Here is a 13,221-nt window from a genome sequence, read left to right as displayed (position 1 = left end):
AAGCATGATCTATTGTAACTATAAACTTACATGTATTGCACTCTGCAGGAATTCTTCACAACCATAACGTTTAGCTGTATCAATAAGTCTGTAGTTACAATCTTTCAAAGCATAAACAACAGCCTCCTGAGAATAGCCACCACTATGAGAAGTGCCTACATGAATCAAATCGGCATTATACTACTGTACTACTTACATAAATGTCAGAAACAATTTTAAAAGTTCTATTCATGTTAACATCATGGCATTTCGAAAGAAACATTATTCAAAAGATACTATAAAAAAAACTGGCTATTTCAAAGAAATTATATTCAACACATAATCATCATTTTCTATATTTAACTCCAACAAGTTTGATTCACCATTTATCAGAATGAAAGATTTTGACATCTGTAAAATATTTCGAAAAATAGGAAAGAAACCTTGAGAGAAACTAATGCAGACAAGTAAACTAATGCAGACAAGCTATCAGTTTCGTTGAATGTCTTTATTAGAGCACAAAAATATTTTTTAACATCAAATCCGAGTTTCCACATAAAGCTGAGATATAAATGGAGGGAGCTAATCGCTTGTTTTTTCTTGAAATAAGCGTACCCAACACGAGTCACAAGACTTATGGTGAATCTTAGAGTAAGAATACTTTTGTTGGCGCCATTCCGCAAATCATAGCATACTCAAAAACTGTCGCACAATCTTTTGCTTCTCGGCATTGGGTCTGGTCAGCATAACATTTCCTGAAAAGTTTTTTTTCTTTTTGCTTTGAGATTATCATACTTTGAAAACTAAGCACAGGGTTTCGAAAATAATAGCTTCTTTTTCATAACATCAATAGCTTGTCGATTTATATCATGTTTACTTTTTTACTTTATTTTGCATTAATTAAAAGCGATTAATTTTCTTCAAGTAATTTTAATTCTTTTATTTACCTTACAAAGTCTTAATTTTACAGTACACGCTGAAATACTTTCTTTCATAATCTAAAACAGATAAAAAAAAAGAAATTTTTATAAAAATAGATTATAAATTTTTTTCTTTTGACAAGGAAATTTTTGTCCTATATGGTAAACATGCCCTGAAAAAATTTATTTCTGAAATTTAGAGACTGATTGTAACATAAAAGAGTATTGTAAAATAAAATAAGGTAAACTGAAGTAATATTTTGATTACGCTTTAGCAGAACAATGCAAACTACTGTTTAAACACATTTTAAATGCTTTTATGACTTAGTTCACTTCTGGTTTATAATTTTGCCAGTAACTTTGCTTCTAACTATTGCAGAAACAAAAATAACCCATTTTTGGAATCTTAAATGTGTTGACCAATACAAAAAAAAAAAAAAAAAAGAAAGAAAAGAAAGAAAAATAAAAAAAAAAATTTGATATTTTGACCAAAATGGTGATTTTAGGGTATGATGTTCTTACCATAAGTTATTATTAAATTTTGACATTCAGACAAAATTATCAGTAAAGATAGCATTTTTTTAATAATTTATTTTTTCAATATCTACTACTTCCTTTTCAGATCTTAATTAAAATTTATGAAAACATGCAATTATTACTTGAACATTTACGAAATTTTACTATATAACATTTTCAAAAAAACAGTTTTACTTTCACTATTTCATTCACAATGACGATTCAATATTGTTCAAGATATAATACAATTAGAATATTTATGGCAAAAAAAAAAAAGCACTGCATATTGGAAATAATAAGGAACTTTATTTGCATTAAAATAATTGCACAGTCAATGTTTATATATACACTTGCATTGTTGAGAAAAAAAAATCACACCAAGCTTGCAGTGAAGTATGTGCAACATATTTGAGATTAAAATAAAGCAAATAGCAAAATATAATACAATTATATCAGTTTAAATGAAGCTTAATAACAAAAACTAAACCAAATTACGAAATATTATTCAGTTATAACATCAAAATCACTGAGTGATCAAAGTTATGAATTGATTTAAAATGGATATGAATATAATATGTTTATCGCACATGCTTGTGAAATTATAGAGGACTATTCATAGAGCTTTTTCTATGTATCCAACTGCACAGCAAAAGTGAACCATGGCTTAAAAAAACTTTTAAAATTTAACAGTTAAAAGCGAGAAATAATCTGCCATTGAAATATAATGAAGAATATGTACAGCAAATGCAAATTCTAAACACACAAGTCACATGATTTTATCTTGCCCTACACCAGAATAGGGTTGCAATCCCTCTACTCGCTATTTCAACTCTGAATTTCCATTACAGATTTTAGAGTGACCCAAGTTCAAAGTTCAAATCTGACAGCCGAACTTTTAAAAACCTAATGCAAGGAAAGAACTCAAGATACCTCAAAAACTAACCTTCCTAAATACAATAAATGTACTTAGGAAGGTTTAGAATGAAAAGAAATTAAGAAAAACTCCATAGCGTACATAAAAACTTTTCTTGAAATTTGAATTACTTTTAAAGATAAACAGATATTGAAGGCTGGATTTCAGCTTTAGTTATAAGCCATTACAGTATTATGTGTCTGACACATTTAAATTTAAAAAAGGAGTTGGAAAATAAAATCTTAAATATATAATTTTTACATCAGTTAAAAAAAATCAATGTTTTTCAATCTATTCCAAAAATTTCTCACCTAATCCAAAAATAGGCATCTTCACATAGTTAGAAAGTTCTACCTTTCTTGGGCCAAAGTTTCCTTTGGATGTTGTGACAGGCATCTCACTAATGATAAATGTCGGTATATCCCTAAAATAAAAGTTCAAATTAATAGACTTCATGGCTTAAACAGTAAAAAATTTAATATATATTTAAACTTATAATGTTTCCTATATTAATATACATTATAAGAGGAAGTACTCGTCAGCATGCGAAATTCAGGGCTTTAGTGCTATTGCATCTAGACATTATTCTAGCAAATTTGAGACGTCTAGTCATATTAAAACCAATGATAACATGACCCAACCCATACAGATATTAACAATTTTTAAAGAAATTCCGTTACTGAACTGCTCTTTCACTGTATCATCAAAATACATTTTTCAAAGTCAAGATTGTGCAGGCTAACCCAGAACATGAAGCTGTTTTAGGTAAACAGAACATATATGGATAGTTTTCGGAATTCTGCGGTGTAGTATCGTAAAATAAAAAATTGCCTTATTATTGTTATTTTTAGTATAGTTTGTGCTCATTTTCGTGCTACAGATACAGCCATAAGTTGTCCAAAGGTTAAATACGATTTTGAAGAACTCGCTTTCGATATTGTAGATACAATACAGCGCTTAACGTACAATATAATTCATAAAGCTTGCACTGCAGATACTCACAATATAAAAAGCTAATTATCACTATTTGTTTTTCAATAAATTATTAAGAAATTTTATCGACACAGTGGCTTGAAATGGATATTCATTTTTTATTGTGATCAGTTTTTTAGATTCATAAACATTTCTCTTGTCAAGCTCCAAATCTGCTTCCTATAAAATTTTCGTAATTGCTATCATATTCATTCGCACAGATTATCTAGAAAATAGTACGTTAGTAAGTTAAAGAATCGATTTCTTTAATTTCCTCAACTAACAATTCCTTTTCAAACACTTTATGACTCAACGTTATCAAACTAACAAGATCTTTGAATAAATGTCTGACTTTAAATTTAAAACAAAGCTTACAAAAAGGGGTGTGAAACTACACAACAAATACTTCGTCAAATGGATTGAAATGGATGGAGAATGCTTTGAAAATAATATCTTGTGTGTCCGAAATTAAAATTTAATTTGAGAAATAATATATCATGCAAAAATCTACGAATGACTAAAACTAAAACAATTTCAGATGAAATGTGAATAACCTCCAATTTTTCAATTTATGCTATTTTTCGAGTACAGTTCTACAGCAGTTTTCATATGATTTATCAAATTTTATTTTGCTAATCGCTTTTCAAAGCTATTTATATTTATTACAAAATTAGCAAAGATTGGATTCATTTATGGATGAGTGAGCGCGTTGAACCAAATACTCATGGCAAAAATTACGGAAAAGATTTGGAAAAACCTTTTATACGACTTAATGGCTTATAATATATATCCTTCTGGAATAATAAAATTACATATGAATGAGGAGAAATGAAACATAGAAAGGAAGAAATAATAAACTAAGATAATATTTGAGACAGACAAAATATTTCCCCATGTCAGAATCAAAAAACAATTTTTTTTTAATCCCTTTCTTTATCTTACAATTATAAAAACTGACTGCAGCCGAGATATGAAATATTACTCCACCGATTTTAAGAAGGAACTGATCATGAACAGTAAAACGGTTCCACTTTTCTACAATAAAATATTAAGCAACCGATAGTTACGTTTAATCTGTTGAACAATTTGCATTGATATGCAATCAATTTTAACCGTTCGTAACAGCTTGATTGCCCATTACTTGGACATCCGTAATTGATGGCAAAGGATTTACCGAGACAAAATGTTTCCCTTACAGCGTGAAAACGGTTTTCATTTATATCGGATCCAACTGCATTTTTTTTTTTTAATGTAACACATGTCTGATCTCTTAAAATTGTTTCAGGTATCGTTTAATATTTATTCTTTTAAAAGAACTTTATGAAAATCTTATCTGAACTAGTTTTAGAAATTTTGTTACCTTATATTCTCTATAAGCTATATTAAATTTTTCATTTCTCCCATCTTCCATAGTTAAACTCCCCCAATTAAGTCTATGTGGAAACAAATCTCTTCCACATACTTACATACATTTTTATTAAAACTTTTAATACAATGATTCATTTATATACATACAATGTCTAGAAAAAAGGGACGGTTTTTGAAACGGATTAATAAACAAACTACATTAGGTAATTAAATTATTTTTGTAAGAGATTGATTAAAACTAGGATATTTTTTTTTTTTTTTTTTGCACTAAATGTCACCCAATGTACAGCGTTTACTTCAGAAGCTGCCAATCATCGAAAAACTGTAGCAGATCATGAGACAAAGTTCTCGTAGTGCCTGTTTCCAGCAACGACATGGAACATGGCAAGTATGAAATTGGCTGCGACATCGCTCATGGAATGGCCAACCATCATGCATTACGATATGCTCCAGTTTTTCTAATATAACGACATTTTGTCAACGCTTTGCCAATTTCAAGTGATCTCATAGGAAGAAACGGCAAAGTTAAAGTTCGGCGTATACAAAATGCCATTAAGTGGCTAATCCATACCCTAGCCAAGACCCGCGACCAATGCAAGGAAGAGATTATCAACATATTTTTTCAAGAAAGTGAAACATTGACTAATCCGATGAGACCACACATCATTTTACACAAACTAGGCTAATCTGGATACCTCATTAAAAACATTACGAATGGCAGGGCTGCAAATTCCTGTAAAACTTAAACGTACTGATTTGAATTAATTGATCCCACAATAATCGGTCCAATGATAGTTCTGTAACATACAGCTACCCATATAGTAATTTTTTGTGCAAGAACTCATTACTTCAACGACAAATTGTACTAAATAATTGTACAACAGGGATAAAAATATTATGAGGAATAATGTTTCCTGCTGTTCTTTATATACCTTATTAAACCAGAGTGTGTGGTCTCACCAAAATTTTCTGACCTACTCTCTAATAATGATGTCATACCTCCCCCCCCCCACACACAAAATACTATACACCTTGGGTAAAGAAAAGACGCCTTGCATGGCTTTGGCGTTCAAGAGTTAAATATTAACTTTTTGCATGGATTTCGCATTTTTAATGAATTATCGTGTGAACCTTGGCAATTAATTCCGGGCAGGCGGTAAATAGTATCCGAAAATCAAATTTGTAATTTAGATACGTTTTTCCCAAACGATTGAAAACAAAATTTGACATAAACTACAAATGTAGTCGCAAAATCACATACCAAATTTGATATAGTTAAGTCGTTGCGTTTTTGAGTTTTATAACTCATCTTCTGAAAGTATAGACAGACAGACATTCAAGCACTTCATGGATTTGACTCAACATTTGATGGGATTCTACAGCATAGATGTTAAATCTGTGTACCGAATTTTATACATCCAGCTTTCTTCGTTAATTTTATTTATTTTCGTGTAAGCGCATTTTCGAACAGCAGAACAGAGACTTTCTCTGAATGGATTTTACTTTGATAGAACTCTATAAATTTGTCGTAAAGATCGTATACTAAATTTCATCTGCCAGATTTAAAACGTTTTTGATTTATCTTTGTCATAGACAGATATAATACCAAAAAAGTGTTTTTCGAGCTCAAGGTCTAAAAGGTGGAGATTCGTCAGTCTCGAGTTCGAATTTTTTTGAGGATTACAATACTTTCTTTATACACTGTATACAAGAAAGTAAAAATCGAATACGAATAGTGAAACTCTATTAAGAATAATATATTTTTTACAAAAAGCTAATAATATGCCGATTTCAAACGTTCAAAGGATATGCACGAATGTCAAACTTTATAAACTTTTCGGTCGATTCGTTTTCTCATTCCCAAAACTGACTCGAGATGAGCTTAAAAGTGAAAAGGGGGATTTCATCAGCTCCGAAACCAGCTAATGTGAACTGATAAGAGGAATTCAGTCGGATACTTCAATTTTTCGTTTGGTCGAACTATCAAATGCAAAACATGATAAAAATAAAGCTGGAAAAATCTGAAATATCACTCATTTATAGAAATAAAAGTGTAAGTTAAAGTTGCATTCAAATTGGAAATATGACTTTTTAAAAAAATATAATAGCATTGGCATTAGGACTCTTCTACATAGCTATATTTGGACAACCTTTAATTTCCCAACTGCAACCCCCTTTTTGTGCTTATAAATGAAACAAAAGTAATGCAATGTTGTTCATTTGCATTCTCATATCTCCACCAACGGCTATTTTAAATCATTTAAGACATTTTATACTTTATATTTTTTTTATTAGGATATTAAATAATTTACAGATGCATTTTTAAAAATGGTTTCAATTAAAAAAAAAACACACACACACACACAGCGGCAGTGGTCGCCCCCTCCCCCGGAAACTTTCTCGCACACTCTAGTAAATGCGTTATCCCCCTTTCCCCGCATAAAATTTTTGAACTTGGGTAGGGCAGCAAATGCCTGGCACGGCATTAACGAACAATAAGAAATATAGATCCCTTGCGTGAATCCAACATTTTTACTGAATCTATCGTGCGAATATGTACTTTGAACACCTTTTTGCCGACAGAATAAAACGAAAATTTGACACAGACCAACAGTTGCAGTCATAAGATAACATACTCAATTTCTTGTTCTGTTAAAGAGTTATTGTGTTGACAAGCACAGAGAAAAAAAAATAGATACCGACAAACGGTCAACCTTTTCGCAGACTTAGTTGAAAATTTTATAAAATTTATGTTTTGAATGTTTAACCTTTTCACTAAATTTTCGTAACTTCTTTGTGTTTTGGAGTTATCGAGTCCAATTGCAAATGAACAGCTAAATAGACTTACTGTGAGTGGATTTCGTTCAAAATTTAACCGAAATCAAAAAATCTAATCCTTAGTCTATATATCAAATTTCATCCATCTAGCTCAAAGCGTTTATGAGTTATTGTATTCACAAACAGAAGACATAATGACAAAAGTGCGTTTTTCAAACTCGGGAAGGTCTGAAACATGGAAATTCATCAAAATTGAGTTTGAATTTTTCGACGATTACAATTCTTCCTCTATATATCGAAGTAAGAAGTAAAGAGGTATTTTGTAAAAAGAAAGTAAAGAGGTATTTTGTCAAAATCTAGTGACACTGCATTATCCACACATAAGGAATAGCTCAAAAAAAATATTCAATTACGTTTAACTCGTTCAAACATACAACACTACATGAATTTATATATATACAGAATTTAGCTTCTGCTCCCCCCCCCCCCCCCCCGCGATTACTATTAATAATCGTAGAAAACATTTTTACAACTCCCGTTTCTTTCAAACATAACTTTGTTTGACATGTAAGAGGATTAGAACCTCTTGCATGCATCGATTTTCTACCCTGACCTTTACATTTACTTAAAAAAAAGGCGCAAGGGGGGTTGTCTTATCGAAAGCTACATTGAAAAATCTGCTTTGTTTTCTATTTTAGTAACTTTTATTTCTACCAGGGAGTCCTTCGGTAAATTGAGATGCCCTCCCGCCTCCCCCCCCAAAAAAAAATGAAAATCAATCTGCTCTGGAAATTTTTGGTTATTACTGCTTTTTTCAAAAATTACTTGATGTAAACGGGCACAATGATCTTTTAGGTCTTACCTCTTCGATTCCGATCAAAATTTGAGTTTCGTTAAAAAAAAATTTTAACTAATGAAATTAAAAATTAATAAAAGATACATGCTTTTATATTTTTAAAAATGCCCAACCTTTCCTTATTTATTAAGTATCAAGAGAAAGGGTACAAACATTGCCCTTCTGTAGAAAAATAAATGCAAGTTATTTACAAAATTGTCTTCCTTTCGGTCATGCATCGACCAAAATTATGCAGTATATACAAATCCTCTTATGTTTAGAATTACAAAAATGATTAGTGAATTTCAAGTTTGTAAGTTTATTTCTGATGCAACTACAGTCTTATTGATTTTGAACGTGAAGACAAAAATATAAATTGCATTTCTTAAAGGTAAAATAAATCATATACACTTAATTCGAAATTCGATTTAAAAAAGTTCCCATTTCAAAAAACCCATCAAAAAAAAAAAAAAAAAAAATACTGTATTTCAATTTTGTGACATGATTTGTTCAAATTAAAAAGCATCAATTTTAAAAATATCTCTTTTACGAAATACTTTCAAATTCTATCAGCAAAAATAAGCATTCTTTTGTCCTTTTAAAAAAATATATAAATATATATACATGCAAGTCAAAACTTTAGTCCTTAAAACATTTGCGTTAGCGAGTTTGAATAAATGGATTGATATAGAAAAGTGTCCTCAAATAGTACTAAATCCACCTGCAACAAATAAGATAATTTTTTTTTAGTACAGATTACCTTAAGCTTTATTATTATGTGTTAGCAGAAAGAAATAAACAAATGTCTTTCTTTATATATTATAAAACGATAAAAACTGCAAGCGACTAAAATTATACTTTGTGACCTTTCTTAAACACGTTCTTTTCATAAGCAATACAGATGCTGCACCAGCAGAATTTTTCAAGTTGGTTATGGGCTAGTACATTTGTTACTTCAGTAAACAACTAGGATTTCATTAGTCGGCTTTTGCTCTTATCATTTAGCTATTGTTCATGAAAACCGACTTTTAATGAGGAAAAACAAGATTAACCCCATTAGTGTTCCAGGGAAATTATGGACACATTTTAATTGAATGAGATGGGAGACCACTTTCCAGTTTCTTCAAAATCCTCATAGGAAGAAATTCTTGAGTTTTTTTCCCAAGTTCATAAGATAAATTTTCTTCTTAAATTTAAAATAAGAAGGTTAAGTTTAAACATTAATTCATCTGAACATAAGCAAATTATTTAAAATAAACTTAATTTCCCAATAAAATATAGCAAAAGAGAAATACACGCTTTACAAAATATCTACAAATAAACAAAATTTCAGGGGGGGGGGAAGAAGGGAATAATTTAAAAAACCTTTACAGTTTATGTTCTGTGAAAATTAGAAAGCTCGGATACAATTTTGTCTACAAAAAGTTTCATAGCTGTCAAAAACTTAAAATTATAATTATGATGCAACTAATAAAATGTTTCAGTGTATACATTACTAATCATTAATGAAAGAAATACAATTTTGACAAATGGGAACTTAACAATTTTACATATACTAAACCTTTTAATGCCAAGTCTTGCTTTTAAAGGGAGTAACATATTTAATTTGTCTTCCAAAATATTATGAGAATAAGACTGAAGCTCTAATACTTTGTCTTGCCAATAGGATATATAGTGAAATTGTAATTAAATCGACTGACAATATATGCATCGCAACACAAGTTTTGGTGTAAAAAATAAAATGGTTTTTACTTGTGACTACATGTGTTTTTTTTTTAGTTAATTTGTACTTTATTCACCTATGTTGAATAAAAAGTTGCTACTTGAAAAGCAAGATATTTAAGTTTACACTCATCACAGATTTTTTTCCACCATGAAGTGCTTGATAGCAACAAACAAGTTCTAAGCCATAAACCATATATAAAACAAAATAAGATTTTTAAAGTATTTCTTTCTATGACTTATTCAAGGAATAAAAGTCAGAAAATATTTTTAAAAATCAAAGCATTTAAAGAATTAGATTAAAATAATTTAAAGAAAGATTATTTTTTCCAGAAATTAGATTAAAATATATAACTTTCTCGCAATTTTAAAGAGAAATTTTTTTTAAGGAGATAGTATATGGATAAAAATGATTAGAGAAAATATGAAAACTAAATAAAAATAAAAGGCCACTAGCAATTACATTACAGTAATAAGTATTACTAATATACAAAGAATCACTAATAAGAATGATGGTTCTTAGGACTAAACCATAAAAATTACATTTTTATTCAATAAAACAAATTTGTAAAAAGAACTTAAAAGATTACAACAAATTTTAAAGAAAAATATCAAACATATTAGCAAATAAAATCTAAGTGCGCTAATTTCAACAAATTTATAATATATTAATTTCAGTTTATTGACATTCTAAATAAAGTATAATACAATATTTTTCTCTTCTCAAAATAATTCCAAAATTTGTTCCATTTTCTTTACTTTGTAATGAAAATGGAATTTCAGAAACACGGATAACTTATAAATACTATTTAATAAATATCAAAATACAGACTGACTTTCCCTTATAGTTTAAACAACCACATAATAATAAAAGGAGAAAAAAATCTTGCAGCCATCTATTTTTGAATTAAAAAGCAATATAGCACTAATCTATATTTAATTCTGTTATTCAAACGAACTAATTATTTGAGCAATGCACACTATAAGAAATGTGTAAACAATTACTCTTCAGTCAAAGAGCATGACTGAACGCATACAAAAACGTCATTAATTTTGATCAGCAGATAAAAATGAGAGCTCTAAAAGACACGACACAAAAAGTTGATTGAAATCAATTTAATAAAATATCTAACGTCTCTTTATCTTAAGCATAGTATACTCTAACAAAATCATAAATGATTCTGTCATATATATTGCAGTTGCTTCAAATAATGATCTCATTCAACACATTGTAGTAAACTCAAAGACTGAAAATGGTTTTGCATCAAGATTTTCTGCAAAAGCCCGCAATTACATAAAAAGGGAGGGAGATTAAAATGATGCTAAACTTACAAGACACTATGGTGCAAATAAAATCATCATTAAAAAAAAGTAAAACAAATTAAGTTTTAAAATGAGATTCTCCACAGAGAAATAAAAAGTCAAATACATACAAAAGGCACATACATAAACATGTCAGGCTTAACACTCAACGCTTCCATAAAAAAAACTGAATATTTTTCAAATAAAAAATCAGCTTTACTTGCATCCCACCTTATAAGCAACCGGATAAGAAGAAGCTCCCTCAGAAAGTCGAGCAAACTTTTATATACTTCTCTATCCTATCCCATCAACATAAAATAAACAATTCGAAAAAGCGCGCGGGGAAAAGTGTGCTACAGTTTTCATCCTTTGAATACAAAAAGAGCACATGTTTAATGCGTGGTTATCGGGTAATGAACGTAGATAAAAACTATCGCATCTGCTTAGAGAGCTTTCCTTTCTTTATCACATTTCAAGTTAAAATAAAGTGGTCGCCTGACTGTCACATGCAAGTAAACTTACCGCGCCTGATTTCAGACCGCAGTTTTAAACACGTGGATGAAAAACGACGTGAAGACTCTATCTGCATCAGACCAGCTGCTTGGCTGCGTTATTTACCAACCTTTCGACCTCTGAAACTTAATTTAACTTCGGCACCAAGACACCAACAAACGTCAAACACCTCCTCCACTACACAAAAAGGTTGTAGTTGTAGTATTTCAGGAACTGGTAAAATTCAGAATTTAACTTCTCTCGTTTCCTTCTTTTTTTCCCCTGTCTCTTCAAGTTCTGATACTTATTTTGGTACAGGCCAGGTAAAAGTCTTTTCAATTCTCTTCTCTGAAAACAATGATTTTGTAAAAGTAATGAGATATCTGTCAGACTACATTTAAATCTTAATATTTAAGCCGTCACTTCAGAATGGTGGCTAAAAGCAGTTAAGAAGCAAAGCTAGTTTCTTTTTGCAACTATTGTATATAGATTCTTCAGTAAGAAGTATAGATATCTTTTTTAGCAAACATATTATAATAGATCCAGGCTCTTAAAAATTCATAATATGTGCGTTTCGTAAGTAGTTATCATGCGTTCAGTAATTTGATATGCCTCCTATTCATAAACAGATGGTTCTTTGGTGTTATAATGAATTGAGCTTGCGGCCTTCTACTTTATGGTACTAAAAGGTTATATATTTTATCACTGTCGCTTCATAATTTCTGATATAAGCTATATATATATATATATATATATATATATATATATATATATATATATATATATATATATATATATATATATATATATATATAAGCAGGATGCAGTTTTGAAGACAGTGAAAAGACTTTTTACATTTTTTAATCCACCGGGAGAGTATAATTATTTACTAGCAGAGACACGGACAAAGCAGCGCGGCACAAAGAGCAGAAGCGGGGAAGAAGGGAGAAATAAATTATCCCTTGTCTTATATAACATGAGATATGGATAGGGAAAATATTATTTTTCAGTGCTAATATATTATTAAGATTCTGATAGTGATTTCTGACGCATGTCAATCACATGTAAAGGAAATACAGGGATCTTTTAAAAAGAATGAAAGAATGTGCTTACTGGACATTTTTTACCCTTTCACGCGGAGCGTGTGAATGTGTTGGCGTTTAGCCAATTCAGCAATTTTATAAAGCTTCTTTTGAATTAATTAAGTAGAGAAAGTGGAATTGGATCAAGAAATAAGAGAATGAACTTACTATGGGCTAAATTAAGATATAACTTTGGAAATTAATTAAATTGAAATTAAAAGTTTAATATATATATATATATATATATATATATATATATATATATATATATATATATATATATATATATATATATATATACAAGAGAAAGAGAGGAGCTTAACGCTGTTTTAAACTTCATTT

At 29.7% G+C, this 13,221-nt stretch overlaps 1 protein-coding gene across 2 annotated transcripts in view; it reads right to left on the bottom strand.

Moving 5' to 3' along the window:
- The window catches only part of LOC129958494 (uncharacterized oxidoreductase ZK1290.5-like), a 31,249-nt gene extending 19,238 nt beyond the window's left edge, over window positions 1–12,011 (bottom strand). The window contains exons 1-3 of one of the 2 annotated variants that reach the window (XM_056071009.1): window positions 11,828–12,011; window positions 2,640–2,752; window positions 31–155 (exon numbers count right to left, since the gene is read on the bottom strand). In XM_056071009.1, coding sequence (XP_055926984.1) covers window positions 31–155; window positions 2,640–2,724 — 210 coding nt within the window. In that variant the 5' untranslated portion in view covers window positions 2,725–2,752; window positions 11,828–12,011. Of the gene's footprint in view, window positions 1–30; window positions 156–2,639; window positions 2,753–11,449; window positions 11,559–11,827 lie in introns of those variants that run through there. The other variant, XM_056071008.1, reaches the window with a different exon arrangement.
- Between the last annotated feature and the right edge of the window lie 1,210 nt (window positions 12,012–13,221).

Source organism: Argiope bruennichi, chromosome X1, assembly GCF_947563725.1.
Source record: "Argiope bruennichi chromosome X1, qqArgBrue1.1, whole genome shotgun sequence".
Taxonomy (NCBI): Eukaryota; Metazoa; Arthropoda; class Arachnida; order Araneae; family Araneidae; genus Argiope; species Argiope bruennichi.
The sequence above is the reverse complement of the archived record's forward strand: the minus strand, read 5'-3'. Positions and strand labels throughout refer to the sequence as shown.